Here is a 21,727-nt window from a genome sequence, read left to right as displayed (position 1 = left end):
TCTCTGTTTCAGCAGTGCATACATGTGGAAAGCGCCCTAAAGGTAGACCACAGCTGCGATACAAGGACATCTGCAAGAGGGATCTGAAGGCCTTAGGAGTGGACCTCAACAAGTGGGAAACCCTGGCCTCTGAGCGGCCCGCTTGGAGGCAGGCTGTGCAGCATGGCCTTTCCTAGTTTGAAGAGACACTTGGCCAACAGTCTGAGGCAAAGAGGCAAAGAAGGAAAGCCCATAGCCAGGGAGACAGACCAGGGACAGACTGCACTTGCTCCCAATGTGGAAGGGATTGTCACTCCCGGATTGGCCTTTTCAGCCACACTAGACGCTCTGCCAGAACCACCTTTCAGAGCACGATACCAGAGTCTTTTGAGACTGAAGGTTTGCCAACAGTAGGTGGGGGGAGAAAACTGATCTGGAGCTATGGCAGCCGCTTGCTTTTTGCTTTTTTCCCCTTTAGCTGCCACTTCCAGCACATTGGAAGAGGACTGGAGCACCAAGTGGAGCAGCAGGCTGGAGGGAGCGGCAGGCTGCAGGCAGATGGACCGGGGGGAGGGGGGGTCTCCGTTCGCCACCCCTCCAAGGGTGCTGCTCCACATCCCCATTTCAAGTGGCCTGATAGTTGAGCCACCCGTGCTTGGTGCAGTGCCCTGTTCTTAGTGGATGGCCTGAAGCTTCAGAGTGCTGCTGAAACCCACTTTGCCCCTGGACATCCAGGTGACGGCCCCGCTGCATTTGACCAGCCCCAGCTGTTGTGTCTGCTGAATGAATTTCTGTCTCAAGCAGCCCATGCCTTACTACTTCTCTGTCAAATTGCTGCTCTATATTTCTCTACATTGCTTGCTACTGAAGATCGTATGAACACAAGTGTCACTGCAAAGGTATTGTCAGGGGTCACTGGTCCTGCCACACCGCTGTCGCTCCAGCTGTAGCGGTTGTCAGGTTGTTTGCAAATACAATGCAAAGTGATGCACTCAGGGGGGGGCGGTTGACACCACTAGTGGCCAAAATTATGAAAATCTTGGTATTTTCAAATAATACCATCATGTTACGTATCATTCAATGGGCAATTTATTGCAGAACGCAATGAAACAAACCATGTTGAAATATCTGTATTCTATCAAAAGTTATGGCCAAATAACCAGAAAAGGAAGATACAACTGCCTTAGGTAACAAAAAGTGGATTTTCTTAACTCAAAACTGACCACTGAGCCTGACTATTCTGAGAGCCAATGAGGTGTTATGACACAGCAAGAAACCAATAAGGTGTTAGTATGAAACAGCTCTCATTTCCATGAATCAAAGCTAATACTAAAACTCTTATTCAGTTGTTTGAGTGACATCAAGTTGGCCATCGGTTTTTGGTTGGTTACTGATTTGTTGGATGACCTGTACTGTTATATATTAAAATAAGTAAGCAAATAAAGTCAATGGGGTTTACACGAACCCTATTAATGCCTCTGCATTTAGGTTGTGTGTATGGTATTGTAATTTATTCTGTATGGTCTGGTATGGGAAAAGGTCCATCATGGTAGTGGGAAAAAGAGCTCTCACACTGACTGATGCAAACCCTACCACCAGCCTCAGATGCCAACATCAGTGGATGCCAGTCAGTGTGCCAGATGAACTGTTGTCCCAAAGCCCCTCTGCACAAAATGGACAGTAAACACACTATGGGCCGTTGAGCCTGAGCCTTTCATGCCAGCTTAACACCAGTGCACACTGTCGCAAATGTGCCATAAGGCACGTTTGCAAGCCCTTACCACGGGCCCAGCACTGGGGGCATGAATGAGCTTTTCCCACAGCTCTGCCAACAACCCTGAGGCTTTCCATAAGGGAAACAAAGGGGGAGGAAGAGGGGAGGAAAGGGAGCCCAGCCCTCAGACAACCTGGAAGGGGATGAGATAAATTCATGGAAGAGGAAGAAAAGCATCCTCAGTTGTGGTGATTTTGTGGAGCCTCCATCTTCAGGAGCAGTCTGCCTATAAGAACAAACCCAGGGCCCATCTGGTCCAGCTTCCTGTATTTCACAGCAGCCCACCAGATGACTCCGAGAGCACCCAAGACCACAAGATACTTGCATCTTGCTGACACTGCTCCTGCATCTATTGACCCTCACACCTCCCAAAGAAAACCCCAGGGTTTAATGTGGGCCACTTTATTAAGCACAAGCGACCAATTTTTAATGCATGAAACCTACTGAGCACACCTTCCCTCCCTCGCCAGTCTGGGGTAGGTGAAAAAACTGCCATCCACAGCCAATCCCAATATGATTGCCAGGGAGATCTTCAGAAGGCATCGGTTTTGCCTGCCTGTGGGCTTCTTGGGAACACCTAGTTGGATTCCACGATAAAGGGAACACTGTGGGAACTGGCCTTTTGCTCAGGTCAGCAAGGCTGCTCTTATATTCTCACCACCTGAACAACATGGCGTAACCAGCAGACATTTGAGCTCCTCCTAGTGGTCATAATCTCACACTGCTACTCTTCATATATTCACCTGTGGAGTTCTGCATTTCTTTAGGCAATAGCACATCTGAAACTCATAAGAACATAAGAACAGCCCCACTGGATCAGGCCATAGGCCCATAAGAACATAAGAACAGCCCCACTGGATCAGGCCATAGGCCCATCTAGTCCAGCTTCCTGTATCTCACAGCGGCCCACCAAATGCCCCAGGGAGCACACCAGATAACAAGAGACCTCATCCTGGTGCCCTCCCTTGCATCTGGCATTCTGACATAACCCATTTCTAAAATCAGGAGGTGAAAGTGAAAACCACTTTCAACTGGTTAGGGACCAGAGCATGAATGCAAGTCAAAAATGGGTGAATGTTAAAGCAGAGCCACATTTAACTTGCAAATTTATTTTGATTGGTGAAAAAAACAGAAATAAGTAAGAATATAACATACGTGAATGTGTACGAAACCTAAATAAAAGAAAAACAAACAGAAGCACGTCAGTGAACGCCGTGGAAGATTGGATGAAATGGGATGAAAGAGGAAAGCATGTGGACAAAATTTGAAATGTGGCTATAATTGAAAATGGCTGAAAGAGCAAAGCGATGAAGGTAAAGTGAAAGAAAGTCAAGGTTCTGCCATATGGAAAAATGAAAAAAGAACAGGACTCTGCCCTGCAGGTCTAAGAAGTGAAAAAGTGGGATGGAGAAAGGGAAAGCAGGGTGAATGGGAGGCAAATATACAATTGCTCCAGTGGAATGCACTTAGGCTTAGATCAAGCAGGGGATGGGAACAGAGGAACCCAGAGCTCCCTAGAAAAGGTGAGCTTTGAGGAGGAATTTGAGGGAAGGGAATAGGGACAACAGCACCAGGGACATATGGTGGGAGCTCCAGCCTAAGTTGCAACAGGGAGAAAGGAAGAAGCTGCAGCGCTGGAGGCGAAAGGGTCAATAGAATGGATTGCTAGGATAAAAGAGAGCCTAGGACACAGCCAGCTGGCCTGCAAGGTGTGGAATGGTGAGGCAACTGTCTTCTGCTAGCACCCTGCCCTCATCCGCAGCCTCCACCTCAGTGCCTCCTTTGCCCTCTGTCCCCTTGTACTGTCACTGCCATCACTCTGCCCAGAGGCACGCTGGTAGCAGTGGCCAGAGAACCAGGGCAGCCTGTTCCATGACCTCTTCCCGGTCGTGTGTCCATTTTCAAATGCCTCCACTGCCCTGCTAGCCAGCTGCGGCCATCACAGCAGTTCCACTGCTGGGTAGCGGGGAAGCCTCCCACCTCCTCTCAGAAACAGCGAGGCCTAGTCTCACTGCAGCAAAAATGGAGAACAGAAAGAGGAAGTGGGAGGAGCAGAGTGGGGGCCACCGGAGTTGGAGGAGCCACTGCTACACTCCTCTCTCCTGCTGCTCTACCTTTGTGAAAGGTAGAGTGAGAGGAATAGGGCAAGAGGAGGAAGTGGTAGGGAAGGGAGGCAAGTTAGTTACTGTTGTCTTAAACAGCTTCCACGCACTCTGGGAAGACTGGACCCTCTTTACCTTCCCTTTCAACTTCTTCCTAACTAGCCTCCTCATTTGAGGGAAGTCCGCCCTTCGGAAGTCAAGGGTTTTGTGTCAGATTTGTTCGGCACTCTTCCCCTGACACGCATGACTGGATCCTCATGGTGAAAGTAATTGCAGCACGGTCACTGTTCCCCAATGGCTCAGTAACATTGACCTCTCTAACCAGGTCCTGAGTGCCACACAATACTAAATCCTGTTGGCAGCCTTCAGTCTCGAAAGACTCTGGTATCGCGCTCTGAAAGGTGGTTCTGGAATAGCGTCTAGTGTGGCTGAAAAGGCCGATTCGGGAGTGACAATCCCTTCCACACTGGGAGCAAGTGCAGTCTGTCCCTGGTCTGTCTCCCTGGCTATGGGCCTTCCTTCTTTGCCTCTTAGCCTCAGACTGCTGGCCAAGTGTCTCTTCAAACTGGGAAAGGCCATGCTGCACAGCCTGCCTCCAAGCGGGCCGCTCAGAGGCCAGGGTTTCCCACCTGTTGAGGTCTACTCCTAAGGCCTCCAGATCCCTCTTGCAGATGTCCTTGTATCGCAGCTGTGGTCTACCATGTTTTCCAGACTCACAAAGAGAGTCTGGTCCAACAAGCTGACGGAATACTAAATCCAGAGTCGCCTAAATCCTAAATCCAGGGACAGTGATCCCCAGAGCTCCCCGCTTTGAAGCATCCCTGCAGTATCTGGGTGGCAGCTGCAGCAGGCCTCACCAGATGCAGGTCATGGCAGGCTTTACAGGTTTGCAAAGGACTCACGAACATGGAATCAAAATAAAACAGCAGCTCCCTCTAGCGTCCCCTTTGGAGTGTTCTTCCCTGGGCCACACTCTGTACGACTCATGGGACTGCCACAGAAAATCTGCTAAAGCCTGTTCAGCAGGGCTGCCATCCTCTCAAAATAAACAGGATGCCATTTTTATCTCATCTCTTAAGGAGCTTAAGGAGGCATCAGTGGTCCTCCCACCATCGTTGCAACCTCATTGCAGCCACACCTGGGGAGGCAGGTCACTGAAAAAGCAAAGGACTCAAGGACACCCAATGAGTTGCACAGCTGAGCATTAATTTGAATCCAGGTCTCCCAGTCAAAGTCTGACACTCCAAGCACCAAACCCCACCGGCTCCATTTCCTTTTAGAAGGGCTCCTGTATGAGGCGGGAATGCAGCAGACAGAATAGGCCGTTCGGTGAAGGGACCAATGCATCCTTGGACAACTATGTCCCAGTAAAAGGCATCCCAGTATTGGACATTTGCGTCCATTCTTTTTGCGTCCCGGACATTTGTGTCCCAATATATGTATATTTATATTAGATGTACTTTTTATTTTTACAGTGGAAAGGTAGGGTTAGGGCTAGGACTGGGATAAGAGGCTTAGGATATATAACATGGGATTTGTTGGCCAGTTCTAGTGTGATGCAAATAACTAGGATTTTAAAAAAAAAAAAGACGCAAATGTCCTGGGACACCAATGACCAGAACACATTCCATCAGGACACAATTGTCCAGGATACAAATACCCTAGTACTATTAGGCATTCCTGCACAACAAAGACACACACTGTAAATGCAATTATTAGAGGTACAAGAGCCCTGCTAGAATTTTTTTTAAATCCTGCCCTCTGATTTTCATCATAGTTTTACTTTTCATTTATTCCTGTCCATATCTTGCCCACTCGGGATATCTTAAGAAACTGCACATTACAATCTCTCTCTCTCTCTCTCTCTCTCTCTCTCTCTCTCTCACACACACACACACACACACACACACACACACCCTTCATACCATCAACCAATGAACTCATTGCCACATGCACTCAATGTCAAATGATTACAATAGCAGAAAATGCCAAGTGCAATATTCACTACCACTAGATTTAGGGTCCAATCCTATCCAACTTTCCAGTGCCGATGCAGCCACAATGCAGCCTTGAGGAAAGGGAACAAATGCTCCCTTACCTGGTGGAGGCCTCCATGATTTCAACCTCACTGCAGGATACAGCACATGCCCCATTGGCATGGCTGCACTGGTGCTGGAAAATTGGATAGCATTTGGCTCTTAGGGAAGTAGCAGTAAGAGATAGGCAATCCCACCACATTGGGCAAAAGCACATAACTGCTCACACACCATGCATTCTGGTGTTGGGCTGTCCTCGTCCTCTTCCCTAACAGAACTGTGCCCATTTGACCCCTCATCCACCTACCTGCTTTATTTATTTCCACCATCTCATCACTTCCCTTAACTGTGGTCTCCAAAGGCATCCCTTTAAAGCACACCACTCTTTTCAGCAGGCCTGACCTGCCAACTGCCACAGAATTCTGCAACTATTCTGGTGGAATCAGAACCGTAAAGGCACTTGGGGCCCAAAGGATTCCAGGAAGTGCACATTCAAATCACCTCTGAGCAATGAACAAGCAGTTTGTTGCCCCTGAATTTTCTTAAAGCCCCTAAAGAAAGGGGGCTCCGGAATCAGCCCTTAGTCTTTTGCTCACTATTCCTCATTTGAAGTTTAAAGCAGACTGTTGCATCTACTGCCGACAGGGGTGCAGGACAGTTGTAAAATTGACATCAGAACCTCTCTAATTCTGGCAATGGGTATTTTTTTAGACAAACAAGGCAGAAGCCAAACAAGGTAGCTACCAATTTTTTTTTGGGCCCAATTCAAAGAACTGGCATTAGCCTTAAAGCTCTCATGCATTGGGGGTTTGATGGCTTCTTCAGGGACAACTCTCTTCGTATGACTCTCTTACGATGCCAGTTGAACCTCTGCTCTGCATCCCGCCCCCCCCCCACCGTGTGATATGAGGCAGGCACACAGAATAGGGTCCTCTCAGCCATTGCTCCCAACCTCTGGAACATCTTTCCCCAGGGGAGATGTCTGGCCCACCTCACTCTCAGCCTTCCAGTGAGACTTGAAGACTACTTTGTTTCATAGGCCTTTCAGGGGAGATGCAGGGAGGCTGCTTCTGTGGCTTGGCAGTTCTACCAGCAGCCAGCCTAGCCCACCTGCAGTCCCCTCTGCCTCCTTCTTGCTGAAGGAAGGCACCTAGAACCTGGCCTTTGGTATCCACTGCTAGGAACCAGGCCCCTCATAACCAACCCCACCCCCCCCCCAATATTGTGAATCAAACCCTAAAAATAAAATTAGAGGGTGCTTCTGTAGACTGCCACATATGCTCAGTGGCATGCCATCAATAACTATGAGAGGGAATAAAATGCAAAGGGATAAAGGACAGAAATGTGTTTATTCAGTTTCAGGAAGCACAGAGAAAACATTTGTTGAACAATTCCCTCCACCTCACCCCAAAAGCCTTTCTATGTGCGATGTTAACAAGCAAAAAATTTGAGTTCGAATCAAGGGTTTCTCAAAAAGATCCCATCCCCTTATCCTAAAGACCCACTTCAGCACAACACTGGAATGACTTGGGGCCCAATCCTATCCAACTTTCCAGTACCAGTGCAGTCGCAGAGTAGCTCCGAGGTAGGGGAACAAATGTTCCCCTCCCCACCACAGGATGCCGTGCACACCCCACTGGGAAATTAGATAGGATTGGGCCCTTAAAGCCCTCTCAGGGGAATAGGAATGTATAAGACGGCTCTCCATTTGCTGCCATTTGCCTTTTCAAAGTCAAAGCCTGAATGGATCTCTGCAGCCACGAGAGGGCAGTGCTGTCAAACAAATCTTTTCCTCCACCCACCCCAACATGCACACCATAGTATAAGTTTTTCTCTCTTTGTAAATGCAATACAAAATGCAGAAGGCTGTGAGTTGTGAAGCCAATACACAAATTCAGCATACAGGGGTAGAAGCAATGCTGCTAAATGCTAACATTTCTGGCTTCTCTCCGGAGAAGACCAACCAGATTCCTGGCGTGTAAGACGGCTCATCGCAGCGTGGCTCCAAAGAGGCAGAAGAAGCTGGCCAGCATTCCCAGGGCCAAAAGCAGGTGGTTGGCCTTCATGCTGGTGGCACCACTGATGTTGCAAAAGGAAGAGGTGCAGCATTTCACAGATACGGCTGCAATGCCGATGTCGATCCCACTTGCTGGGCAAACAGGAGCACAGCCTTTGCTGATGGACTGCGAAGAGTAGGCACCTGGCAAGAAGGAAGGGGGACCACAATCAAGTTCCACCATACACAGAGCTTAAGGTCACTGGCTTCAAACAGAGCAAGCTGTAGGCCCAAGGGTGAGCTGTGAGTCACAAAGACCCTAGTTCAAATATCCATGCTCAGCCAAGAAATGGCAAAGCCCCTGAGACAAGCCAATGGCATAACTAGAGGGTGTACAAAGCACTGAGTTTTGCAGGCTCCTGAATACCATAGTCTTTCGAGACTGAAGGCTGCCAACTGGGAATGGCCCTCCCCCCCTCTCCTTCAGAGCCATTCTGGGCAATGGGAGCAAAATGGAGGTGAATGCTTCCACCCGCGAATTGCTCTGTTTTGCCTGCACCACCTGGAAGGGGTCGGAAGGGGAGGCGCTGCTTGCACGGCGCATTTAGGCACCTGCAAAACTTAGTGCTTTGCACCCCCTCTAGCTATGCCACAGAGACAAGCCACCACTCTCAGCCTATTCACCCAGAAGACTGATTGCAATAACCTTGTTGTGTGCAATGAAGCGCACGAGGCAGTGTGAATTCCCCGAAGCAGCACTGGAATGCCAAGGATGGCGCAGCCTATGTTGGTGCTACTCTCCTTCCTCCTGTTCATCCTTGCAGCTTCCTGCCTTTCGCCTCCAACTTAAGACTGGCAGCTGCTTCTTTTTTTCCTTCAGGTTCAGGATGCCTAAAGGGCTGCCAGCTCTTGCACTTCCTTGGAGAACTACTGGGGAGGCCCTCCTCTGTGGGGACAGGGCCTTCTTAGTCATGGTGCCCAAGCTCTGGACTCACTTCCCTGAGAGGTCCAGCTAGCCTCAACATTTTATAGGTGGGTAAAAACAGGCTCATTCAGGCAGTAATCTTCTTTAGATGGGCCTTCAGCCTGATTTAACTCTATGCCCCCAAAAGCCAGACTTTATATCTGATATACCAAAACAGCTTCCTATACAAGCTGGTGGCTAAGTCACATCCCCCACCCCTTTCCCGAGGCTGCTGAACTGCCCTTTCCAGAACCTCAGGGCCAACTCATGCAGCCACAGGTCCATGGTGATAGCTCAGAGTCCTTGCACACGTTGGCTCCCTGTCCATAGCTAGTCTGTTCAGGGCAGGTGGGGTCGCAAACAGGATTCCTTCTCCAGGGGATCTGTGCACGCCTTTCAGACCAAAGCCTCACCGGTTTACATTCAATGAGAAAAAGAAACAAAAAAACAGGAAAGTAATTTTGTGTCTTGGTTGCTGATTCATTTCCAGGGGAGGAGCAAGTTCAATTTCAACAGCTGCTGGCACTTCTTCCGTGCAGCAGAAAGGACTGGGGCGTAGACATGAGACAGCAGCTACCAAATGCTGGGGACGCAACAGGGGAGCTCCATCTCTTTCATCCTCTGCCCAGTGAACTGGCTGAATCAAGGCTGGTTCAAGACTCTACACCAACCGAGAGGGCATGCTAAATGCCACCCCCACCCCACCATCCAGTGATCCTTCTACTCCCGACTCCCTGGATTGGGAAAAGGAAGATGGTGGAAGAGGAAATGTGAAGGAGAGAAGAGTTGCAGGCCACAGCATCGCTCTTCCTTGTCCAGGAGTGAGTTAAGGAGAGGCAGTGGAGGTGAGTGGGCAGGTGGAGGCGGGCACCCCATTAATCTGTGGCCTGAAGCAGTGGGTTACCAAGGGCAAGGCAGGCAGTCTGCCCCGGGTGCAATCAATAAGGGGTTCCCGCATTGCACGCCTATCATTTTGAATATTGAGTAGACCTGGCCTCACCCAGGGGGTATCACCCAGGGGTGCCCCTTGCTTCAAATAGATAGTGGCCCTGGCGTCCATGGGGAGGGGGGTCTCAGTGCAGAGTCCAGATCTACCCATGGCTTTAAGCGGGCAGGGCAGTGGGAGCATATGCTCCCAGGTCTCAAGTATGCTCGGTACACCACTAGTCTGAGCGTGAGCAGTCCCTGGGCTTTCGTATGCTGCACTGAAGGGGTCTCCAGCCTCAGGCAGCAAAGCAACTCAGATGATTCAAAAGTAAAATCACCCACCTATTCCTCCACCAATGTAGGTTGTCACACAGTAGTTATCCTCACTCTCGCACGACTGCAGCCTCCAGCAACCCCAGTTGGATTCTACTCTGTCGCACCACCAGCACAGAAGGGAAGAAACTGCAAAATATGTTAAAATCCCCAGATCAGAGGCACAGAACTGACAGCCCAATCCTATGCCTATCTACTCAGAAGTAAGTCCCATTGGAGTCAATGGGGCTTACTCCCAGGAAAGTGTGGATAGGATTGGGCTGTGAGTGAGGTTACTCTTTCCAGGCTGAAATGGAGTTAACAAGCATCTTAGAAGTGCATCTAGCACATCTAAAAGGTATTAGAAACATCTTAAAATTGGCATCCTTCAATAAAGAACAGGTTGTTGGAGGCATGTAGGAAACCACACACGAGGAGACCCAACTAAAAGGCACTGAGCCCCACTGAGTTCAAGGCCGCTCAATCCCATGTAAGTATGTATAGAGTTGCAGCCTCAGGATGGTCTTATGAAACCCACCTTGTAAAGGAGAATCGGGGATGTCTTTGAACTTACATAAGTGGGGTAGGAGGAGGTGGGAGTTGTTGCTTCCCTCCTAGAGCAGCACAGAGTGTTTGGCAATTTGGCATTGAATCTAGGACACAGCTGAAAAAGACAGGAGAAAAATCTCTTCTCCTGGTACTAAGAGAATAGAGGCAAAAGGATTTTCTCATCCCACCCAGGACAGGAAGGTCTGCTTGCTGGCTTTGAAACTGGCCAGATTGTTTCCTGTGCAAACCACAACAATTTTCTGTGCAAACCACAGCAAGAGGGTGAAATGCTGGGGTTGTTATTGGGGTTTGCCTCCTCAGGATGAAAAGCATTCACAGCTCCCATATTTAGATTTTTCTTAAGCTAATCAGAAAAGCAAAACTGTGAAGGCCCCTTCTTAAGGATCAACCCCTGCTGACCCCAAGTGCAACAACACTGGACAACCTTACATGTACTGTCTCTTTAAGAACTAAAATCACAACACTCAAAACACTCAGGAACTGAGTCCACAGAGGAAACAGTGACAGCTTCATTCTCTCCAAGGCATTTTCTCATGACCCCACAAAACAAGATTCCTCAACACGATTTTCTAAATCTCCGTAGCTCAAAGGTAAAAACCTGCATCCTCTGCTTTGATGTGATCCCTAAAACAAACTCATAGTTTACTCCTTTCGTTCCACTCATTATCTTCAAACAAGGCTTATCTCTCCCGGAACATCTCCATTAGCTAAACAACCACCCTTCCAGCTTCTTTGCGCCTAAAATTCCGGGAACAAATAAAACTGTTTTTCCAGCAAGTGGATACAACTTGTCTTTTGTGGCAGAGAAACAGTTTTGGTGAGTAGAAACGTAAAGAGTTAAACAGGACAAAAGCCAAAGAGGATGGCGACTCCTTCTTTGATTACACAGGCCTATAAAATGGAGGGTCAGAAAGATTTCTCCCAAAATTTATGGTGGTTTGACATGAATTTGGGGTGCCAGTTCCAAAAATGGCATCCGTTTTGCCCTATCACGTCTAGTTTTGGAGATATAGTATAGCCTCATTAGTGAATGGTTCAAGCAGCTTTCTCATGAGGAAGCCATGGTGTAGGCTTCCTCATGAGGAAGCTGCTTGAACCATTCACTAAAGAGGCTATGCTGTGTCTCCAAAACTAGACCTGATAGGGCAAAACGGATGCCATTTTTGGAATCAGCACCCAATATACCCAGGAATTGGTGCAACGTTTAAGGAAGCAAAATGCGTGTTGGCCTGTGTTATCCCCAGCAGAGATGCCCCAGCTGGAAACACAGCCTGCAGCAGCTCTCTAGGGGTCCACACAAGGGTTCTTCCCAACCCCATCTGGAGATTCCCCCCTCCCCACATTTACATCCTGCCCATCCTCCAAGAAATTCAGGGCAGGAGATGAGCCCCTCCCACTCTTCTTGGTCTCACAACAGCCCTGTGAAGTAGTTTGGGCTGATGGATTGTGACTGGCCCAAAGTCACTCAGTAAACTTCACCATGGAGTGAGGATTTCAACCCAGACCTTCCTGGTCCAAGCCTAGCACTCTAACCCCTGCATCATACTGGCTCACAGAAGGGCCTGGGACCTTGGGGTCTGCAAAGCCTGTGCGCTACCACTGAGTTCCAGGGCACAAGGAAGCTGTGAATCAATGCAAAAGCAACCGGATCTGGCCCCAAATGTCCATTTCCTAACTATCCTGACTGCTGACACCTCCTGGAATCAGTACAAGTTGTCCGTCCCCCCTCCACTCAACACACTAAAAATGATTCTTCCTCTTCCTCCTCCTCCACCAACTGCACTATCACCGCTAAAGCATCCAGTGTGTGGGATGTGGCTGAGATTCAAGCAGTACAAAATGCTTCCTCAATAGTCCTCTTGCAGAAGGCCTGCAACCTTGGCCTGATCGGCCTCCAGTCCTGAACAGGATGTGCACATGATATTCAGAGCAGGGATGGGGCAGAGGGGCAGATGCCCCACACATCAGTGACAGGCTTCTTGTGAAAACAAGGACACACACACACACACCCTTCCTTCAGAGTGACAGCCTTGAATATTTGGTGGAAGCTCTCTATACCATCCGCTAAAGCCTTAGCCAGGAGGCAGACTTTGTCCTGGAGACAGGACTACACACCCTGCAATGCCACTGAAAGAAGCTCGTCTGACCTTTACTTTATTTCTTTACTCAGCGTGTGGTCGGTCTGTGGAACTCCTTGCCACAGGATGTGGTGCTGGTGTCTAGCCTAGACGCCTTTAAAAGGGTATTGGACAAGTTTCTGGAGGAAAAATCCATTATGGGGTACAAGCCATGATGTGTATGCGCAACCTCCTGATTTTAGAAATGGGTTATGTCAGAATGCCAGATGCAAGGGAGGGCACCAGGATGAGGTCTCTTGCTATCTGGTGTGCTCCCTGGGGCATTTGGTGGGCCGCTGTGAGATACAGGAAGCTGGACTAGATGGGCCTATGGACTGATCCAGTGGGGCTGTTCTTATGTTCTTAAACTACAATTCCCAGGAGGCCTTGCAGGTCTTCTTGTTGTCTGGTGTGCTCCCTGGGGCATTTGGTGGGCCGCTGTGAGATACAGGAAGCTGGACTAGATGGGCCTGTGGCCTGATCCAGTGGGGCTGTTCTTATGACCTGCTAAAGCCACAAAGTAGACTGATGTCTCATTCCCTGTAGCATAGCTAGGGCGGACGCAGCACTAAGTTTTGGAGGGTGCCTGTAAGCTGCTCCTCCCCCTCGCAGCCACTCATGGTGGAGCTTTGCCCTTGTCACCATGAATGGGTCCAACAGTGAGCGGGAGGGGCAGCTTACTAGGTGCGTTGAGGCACCCTCCAAAACTTAGTGCTGTGCCCCCTGCAGCTATGCTACTGTTCATTCCAACCACACTCTGTTTTGTTCTCTCCCTAAGCAACAGCAGTCCTCCCAGAAGAAGAAGAGCCGCTGGGGTGGGGGCATTTTGAGTGGGGCACACAGCACTTCTAGGAGGAAAGGGTTCAGCGGCCCCTCCCCTCTCCGGGTCCTAGTCTCCCCAGCAGCTTTTCTTTTAAAAACACTGTAATGCATCATTCCAGTCCAAGTTTCCAAGGCAGCGATGATGTTCTTGGGACATGACTGCTGAGAAGCAGCACATACCCTTCCCCCCTTCTGCCTGTGCTATGCCGAGAACATGTTTCAACAATTAAAACATAAATGGGCGTGTGTGTTACCAGGCTGTGACGCCTGCTTCTCTACAAGCAAAACTTCAGATTTATTTTCCCTACTGTTTTTAAAGATAGGGCACTCTTGGGCAGGGTTTTCCAAACAATGGTTTGGGGAACCTTGAGATTTCCCACATGCTTATTCTTAAGGAGGAACAATGGCAGACAAAGGCCCCAAAGTCAGCCAAACCATCAGCCCCTCCCTCTCTTCTCCTGCCAAATGCAGCCACAAGGAAGTGTGTGTCCAGGGCTGGGTTGGCCACAAAAGCCCCAGCATGGAAAATGTTCCATTCAAATTAATTGGTAGGATAATAATTGCTAGTAATAAACAACACAATCAATGCCAGGCACAGGGGGCAGTTTCAAACTTGCAATCCAACTGTTTCCTGGTGACGACACCAAAGAAATAAGGACATCTCAAATGCACAGTTCTCTGGGTACACTCAGGTTGATACATTAAGTTCTCAGTGACTTCATTTTAAAGATATTAAAGACCTTATAAGAGGCACATGCTGGGGAATGATGATGTCTTAAAATATTTGCACGTATTCTAATAAACTCATGTCTGTGAATTTGCTACAACAGAACATTCACACCATGATAAATATGCTCAACTGATCTTTGGTCCTTCCAGAACAAATGTTTCCATTCAAATAACTTTGGATAGGGGAACAACTTTTTGAGATCTGAACAGAGTGCATGAAATTAAGAATGCAAACCTTTTCATGGTGTTCATAAGTCAAATACAGTTGACCTCCAGTATTTATTTATCTATCTATCACATTTTTATACCGCCCTTCCCCCAAAGAGCTCAGGGCGGTATAAATGGCTGCTCCCCTCCTTTTTTCCCTCACAACAACCCTGTGAGGTAGGTGAGGCTGAGAGAAAGTGACTGGCCCTCGGTCACCCAGGAAGCTTCATGGCTGAGGGGGGATTTGAACCTGGCTCTTCCAGGTCTGAGTCCACCTCCCAAACCACTACACCACCCTGACTTTCTGTGGGGTTCTGTTCTCCAAACCCCTGCAGATAAGGAAATTTGCAGATGTTCAAATCTGCGGTTTTCGGGGACCCTCTGAAACCTCCAGAGGAGAGGGGAGCTGTGCTTCCTTTGCTTCCTGACGCTCTTATGAGCCCCACAGAAGCCACACACATCCACCTGTGGCCTCTGAGGGTATCAGGATGGCTGATTAGATCGGAAAAAAATGCTACTTCCATTTTTTTCATAAAACCAGAAGTGACCTCAGAATGATTTACAAGAAATAAAAAAGTCACTTCCATTTTATGACAAAACAGAAGTAGCGTTTTTGCAGCCTAAAAAGCAATTCTGACACCTGCAGAAGCAGTGGGAGGTCGTGTGTTGCCTCTCCGGGGGCTCAGAACACCTTCCAAAAGCGAGAGGAGCTCAGCTCCCTTTGCAGCCAGAGGATCCAGGTCTGCCGGCCCACCGGAGGGGGGGGGGGTCTGTGGATAAGGAAATCTGCAGGTTCGAAATCTGTGCATAATGTGGGCGGACTTGCAAACCTACCAATTAGACCGCCACACAGATAGGGACATCAGAGTGTTTCCCCAAATTAAAACATTCCAGAAAAGGCAGACCACTGGACCTCACCCATGCTTTCCGGCACTGCATATGAACTTAGTGAGTACCGCAGAAGGCTGCCCTCTTTCCTACAATGGTTCTTAAGCAGAAAATGTGCCTTGAGGATAGAAAGGTTTTACAATTGTTGCTCTAGGACAGCCATCTCCCTGTTCAGACCAGCACTTACCATTCCTTTACACTGCTGCTTTGTTTTCCACTCGATCCGGGCAGAGGGATGCTCAGGGCAGTCGTGTCTATTGCCCAACATCCCAGCAGGCTTGCAGCAAGATGTCTGGGCAGACACAACTGCCCAGAGCATCCCCATGAATGATAAGCGCTCCTCACAAGCAGAGGTCTGGGCTGAATCAAACACTAGATTCGGCCCACCCTAGTGACAGCTGCTCTAGGGTGACTCCAGGCAAAGAAGGACAGAACTCATGTACTGTTGAAGGGGAGGTGTGAATTTTGGCAGCTGCAGCCTTTCCCATCGCTGTGTGACAAGCCAGATCTGCAAGGATCCCACACCCACTGAACTGTGCAACATGTGAGAATAGTTTAAGCATCCCTTGTACCTGCTCCCCTGATAAGCACTTTTCTGGCAGTTTCATCGCAGGTTCACATGAACTTTTTTCCAAATCATTCCTGCAAACAGGTGACATCCCACCAGCACAGGGGTGAGCCCACTTCTGGCCTGTGAAACCCACTGCATCTTTTTTTAACAGCCTCAAGTTCTACCACTCAGATCCTAAATGTTGGCTCAGAGGGCACAGCTGTCTGTTATACCCCCAGACCCTGACCTGGATACGCTGCATGACCTGGTTTACTTGTAGACCAGAGTTTCTAACACAAGCTCAGCAGATCCACCAGCAGAGTTGCTTGGAAGACTTGCTTAAAGGCAGCGAATGGCCCAATCCTATTTGGACACTGCAACAACACTGCATGGAAGCTGGCATGGCATTTAGGAACAGACAAAAGAAAATCTTGTGTAATTAATCTGTGAAACTCTTTGCCACAGGATGTGGTGATGGCACCAGGCCGAGATATCTTTGAAAGGAGATTGGACAGATTGACGGAGGAAAAGTTCATCAGGGGTTACAAGCCATAATGAGTACGTGCAACCTCCTGGTTTTAGAGGTAGGTTGTCTCTGAATGCCGGACGCAAGGGAGTGGCACCAGGATGTAGTTATTATGTGTGCTCCCGGAGGTATCTGGTAGGACATTTTGACATCCAGGAAGCTGGACTGGATGGGCCTTTGGCCTGATCCAGCAGGGCTCTTCTTGAGTTCTTATCCATCATATCCTAAGCCCATCCAAGCAACACCATGGGGACACATCTGTTGCCTGAAGGGGGGGTTAGGATATGGTGTACACGTTGTCACTCCTACATCACACCCCAAATTCCTCCAATGCACTACTTTGATCTTGCCTGATCTTGGAAGCTAAGCAGGGTCAGGCCTGGTTAGTCCTTGGATGGGAGACCGCTTGGGAATACCGGGTGCTGTAGGCTTATACCATAGTCTTTCGAGACTGAAGGTTGCCAACCACTACTTTTCCAACACTGTTCCAGTCAGCCAGCATCCATGGTGCACAGGGTTCTGCACTGGTGGGGCAGTCACTGTGCAGGCACGTGCTGGTGTATCTCATGGATGGGATCGGGCCCCAATTCTCCTGAAGGCTCAACCCAAAGAGGCAATTATTAGCACAGCCTCTGCTGATCTACTGCAAAACACCAGGAGGTGGCCTGGCAGCTCCCCTCTGACCCTCTCCCCCGTGCACGCCCACGGGTGGCAAGCGGGCCCCATGTGCCAGGGTTCAGCCAGGGGACCACCCACAGAAGGGTGCTTGCAGCCGGGGGTGGGCGGCGGGCTCACTGCTGCCTCCCTGCAGGCAGCCCCCCGCCCGGACTTGCTCCCCCAGATCACCGCCGGAGCGGCAACCCACGACCACCCAGAAGTCCCCCCCTTGTAGGGGGGCCTCGCTCCTCCTACGATGGCCATGCCATGCCACTGCCAGGCAAGAGGCTGCCTGCTGCCGAGAGCCAGGAAAGCCCGCGGGCCCCGCTCCCCGCCTCGCCATCCCCACGGGCACCCCACCCCTCGGGGCACGGACCGCTGCCGCCCGCCCGCCCGCACGGATGCCGCGCCGGCTCTGCGGCCGGCCCGCATCCCCGCCAAGGCCTCACCTCCTCCGGCGCCCAGGAGGGCGCCCAGCAGCAGCGGCAGCAGCCCCGCCGCCCGCATCCTCGCCGCGCTCCGCTCCGCTCCGCGCCTGGTCGTGCCCGCCTCCGCCGCGCCCCTCCGCGCCGCTCGCTTTCGTTTCCCCGGCCGGCTGGCTGAACGCCCGCCCCAGGCAGGGCTCCCCGCCAGCCAGCCAGCCAGCCAGCCCGCTGAGCGGAGCGCAGCCTGCGAGCCGGCCACACTTACCCGCGAGTAAGCCCCGTAGAACCTAATAGGACTTACTTCTGAGTAGACACGCCTAGGATTGCGTTCTCAGGCTGCGAGCCGGCCACACTTACCCGCGGGTAAGCCCCGTAGAACCTAATAGGACTTACTTCTGAGTAGACACGCCTAGGATTGCGTTCTCAGGCTGCGAGCCGGCCACACTTACCCGCGGGTAAGCCCCGTAGAACACAATGGGACTTACTTCTGAGTAGACACGCCTAGGATTGCGTTCTCAGGCTGTAATCCTATCCACATCTACCTGGGAATTATTCCCCATTGGCTACAGTGGGATTTACTTCTGAGTAGACCAGGGACGTGCGGTGGGTGGGGAGGCAGGTGAGGCAGTGCCTCCCCACCCACTGCACGCCCCTAGAGTAGGCATGCCTAGGATTGGGCATCAAGGCAGCGATTTTCAACCAGTGTGCTGCCTGCCAATGGTCCACAGGTTTGCTTCGGGAGTTTGGGGGAGGGTTGTTTATTGGTAGGGCCATTGGGGGATGTGAGTCCCCCCTCACCAGCCCTGCAGTGTACCTTGTCTGTTGTAAAAGTTGAAAATTGCTGCTCCAAGGCATCTGCCAGGTCAGAGCAGGGGTCAAAGCAGATTTCGTAGCCCCCTCTCACAAGGAAATCAAATGCTTCAGCAGCTCCCATAGCAGCAGCGCTTTTCAAAGGGCTCCAGTGGGGAGGCACTGCCTCACCTGCCTCCACACCCACCACAAGTCCCTGACATTGTCTAGGATTGGACTCAGAGGGCCCAGTCCTATCAAACTTCCCAGCGCTGGTGTAGCCATGCCAATAGGGTTTGTGCTGCAGCATAAGAACAGCCCCACTGGAGCAGGCCATAGGCCCATCTAGTCCAGCTTCCTGTATCTCACAGCGGCCCACCAAATGCCCCAGGGAGCACACCAGATAACAAGAGACCTGCAAGGCCTCCTGGGAATTGTAGTTTAAGAACATAAGAACAGCCCCACTGGATCAGGCCATAGGCCCATCTAGTCCAGCTTCCTGTATCTCACAGCGGCCCACCAAATGCCCCAGGGAGCACACCAGATAACAAGAGACCTCATCCTGGTGCCCTCCTTTGCATCTGGCATTCTGACATACCCCATTTCTAAAATCAGGAGGTTGTACATGCACATCATGGCTTGTAACCCGTAATGGATTTTTCCTCCAGAAACTTGTCCAATTCCCTTTTAAAGGCATCCAGGCCAGACACCATCACCACATCCTGGGGCAAGGAGTTCTACAGACCAACCACACGCTGAGTAAAGAAATATTTTCTTTTGTCTGTTCTAACTCTCCCAACACTCAATTTTAGTGGATGTCCCCGGTTCTGGTGTTGTGTGAGAGTGTAAAGAGCATCTCCCTATCCACTCTGTCCATCCCCTGCATAATTTTGTATGTCTCAATCATGTTCCCCCTCAGGCGTCTCTTTTCTAGGCTGAAGAGTCCCAAACGCCGTAGCCTTTCCTCATAAGGAAGGTGCCCCAGTCCAGGAATCATTTTAGTTGCTTTCTTTTGCACCTTTTCCATTTCCACTATGTCCTTTTTGAGATGTGGCGTCCGGAACTGGACACAATGCTCCAGGTGTGGCCTTACTATCAATTTGTACAACGGCATTATAATATTAGCTTTGTTCTCAATACCTTTTCTAATGATCCCAAGCATAGAATTGGCCTTCTTTACTGCCGCCGCACATTGAGTCGACACTTTCATCGACTTGTCCGCCACCACTCCAAGATCTCTCTCCTGATCTGTCACAGACAACTCAGAACCCATTAGCCTATATGTGAAGTTTTGATTTTTTGCCCCAATGTGCATGACTTTACACTTACTTACATTGCAACGCATCTGCGATTTTGCTGCCCATTCTCCCAGTTTGGAGAGATCCTTTGGGAGCTCCTCACAATCACTTCTGGTCTTCACCACTCAGTAAAGTTTGGTGTCGTCTGCAAACTTTGCCACTTCACTGCTCAACCCTGTCTCCAGGTCATTTATGAAGAGGTTGAAAAGCACCGGTCCCAGGACAGATCCTTGGGGCACACCGCTTTTCACCTCTCTCCATTGTGAAAATTGCCCATTGACACCCACTCTCTGTTTCCTGGTCTTCAACCAGTTCTCAATCCAGGAGAGGACCTGCCCTCTAATTCCCTAACTGTGGAGTTTTTTCATTAGCCTTTGGTGAGGGACCGTGTCGAACGCCTTCTGAAAGTCCAGATATATAATGTCCACGGGTTCTCCTGCATCCACATGCCTTCTGTGGCATCCACATGCCTCCACATCCATCCTGTGGTGGGAGGGTAGTTATGGAGGCCTCTACAAGGTAAGGAAACATTTGTTCCCTCATCTAGGGACTGCACTGCAACTGCACCGGGCTGGAATGTTGGATAGGATTGGACCCCAAGGCATCTGCTACCAGGGGTCAAAGCAGATTTTGTACCCCCCCTCTCCCCCATGAAGAAATTAAATTTAGCAAGTCAATAAATGATTGAAAAGTTTTCTGGTTAATTGGCCATACCTTTGGATAGAATATAGATATTCCACCAGGTTTTGTTTCATTGCATTCAGCATTAAATCGCCTTTCCAGTGATATATAACATGATGACATTAGTCTTATGTACCAAGGTTTTCACAATTTTGGCCATTAGTGTAAAGCTCAGCTTGTCCCTCCTAAAGCTTTTTGCCAGGTGCAATTGCTGCCCCTTGCACCCCCTTAGCTATGCTACTGGCGGAGGGTCTAGAGCGGATACCCCACAGGGAGCTTTCCTGTTCAGGGGCAGTGTGCCACTGCATCACTGTGGCCAGGAGCAGAGCCGCAGGGCAAAGCATGTTGCCATGGCTGGTGGGCTTCCACACAGCATCGGTTCTGCCGTGGAGGAAACAGCATGCTGCTTTGGATAGACCTGTGATCAGAGGATAGACCACAGAGGTAGATAGAGGTCAATTGACAGATAGAGGTCTATTCTAGAAGGGATGAGTGTTATCTCCACATGCAAGTATGTGAAGAGCCAGTGGGGGGTTGTGGCCAGCCCAGTTGTGTCAAAGGCCCATGAGGAGCCACGGCTCTCCACATACTTGCACATGTAGACAACATGTAGCCCTTCTGGCTACCCCAGCAGGGATCAGCTTTTTATCCAGCGCCCATGATTTGGGCTCTCCCTGCACCACCCTTTCAGCGGCACCACTTCTCCAAAGCTCTGAGAGGGAGCGACAGAAGGCAGCCTCAGAAGGCGAGGAATGCTATGAGGAAAGGGGCAGAACAAGAGGGGTGAGAGAGGGTGCTGGGAAACACCAATGATCAAGCTGGCTGCCCTTTCAGCAGCGCTGCTTCTGCCAAGGTTGAGCTGCAAAGTGATGTTGCAGCAGAAGGCCTCCTGCTGAAAGGGCAGCCCATGGCTGCCCCATGTCTTGACAATATAATCCACAATTGCATATTTTATCATCTGTCATTTGCATCTAACAAGTTCCTACTTGAGAACAAAGTGCTTATTTCTGACCATCATCTGTTTAATGACATCATTTCTTGCTTAATGATGTCACTTCCGGCCCTCAGCAGGTTCCATGAATGCTGTTCGGCCTGCCATATGAATTTGAACTGCTGGGACTTGGTGGACTGTTGCGCTCCGACCAGGAAGACCCAGATTCAAATCCCTTTCCACCACAACACTTACTGGCTGACCCTGGGCCAGTCACAGTCTCCACCTTCAGGGTTGTTGTGAGGTTACAGGGTGAGGGAACCAGACATGCAACTTTGAACTTCCTGGAGGTTAATACACTTTAGGAATGCAAGTGTGGGCATACCTGCCCTGGATTTTGCCTTTAACATTGATGGAAGATAGACATATCTAGAGACCTGAGCAGAA

The 21,727-nt window shown here is 50.0% G+C and overlaps 1 protein-coding gene across 1 annotated transcript; it reads right to left on the bottom strand.

Annotated features, from left to right (window-relative positions):
- Positions 1-7,221: 7,221 nt before the first annotated feature.
- LOC136647555 (lymphocyte antigen 6E-like) lies at positions 7,222-18,515 on the bottom strand. Its single transcript, XM_066623166.1, has 4 exons — positions 18,396-18,515; positions 17,606-17,825; positions 10,121-10,240; positions 7,222-8,091 (listed from the first exon to the last, which is right to left on the bottom strand). The coding sequence occupies exons 1-4, from the start codon at positions 18,513-18,515 to the stop codon at positions 7,880-7,882; spliced, it is 672 nt and encodes a 223-aa protein (XP_066479263.1). The 3' UTR covers positions 7,222-7,879.
- Between the last annotated feature and the right edge of the window lie 3,212 nt (positions 18,516-21,727).

Source organism: Tiliqua scincoides, chromosome 4 (genome assembly GCF_035046505.1).
Source record: "Tiliqua scincoides isolate rTilSci1 chromosome 4, rTilSci1.hap2, whole genome shotgun sequence".
NCBI lineage: Eukaryota > Metazoa > Chordata > Lepidosauria > Squamata > Scincidae > Tiliqua > Tiliqua scincoides.
Note: the sequence above shows the minus strand (reverse complement) of the source record. Positions and strands in the feature narration are given on the sequence as shown.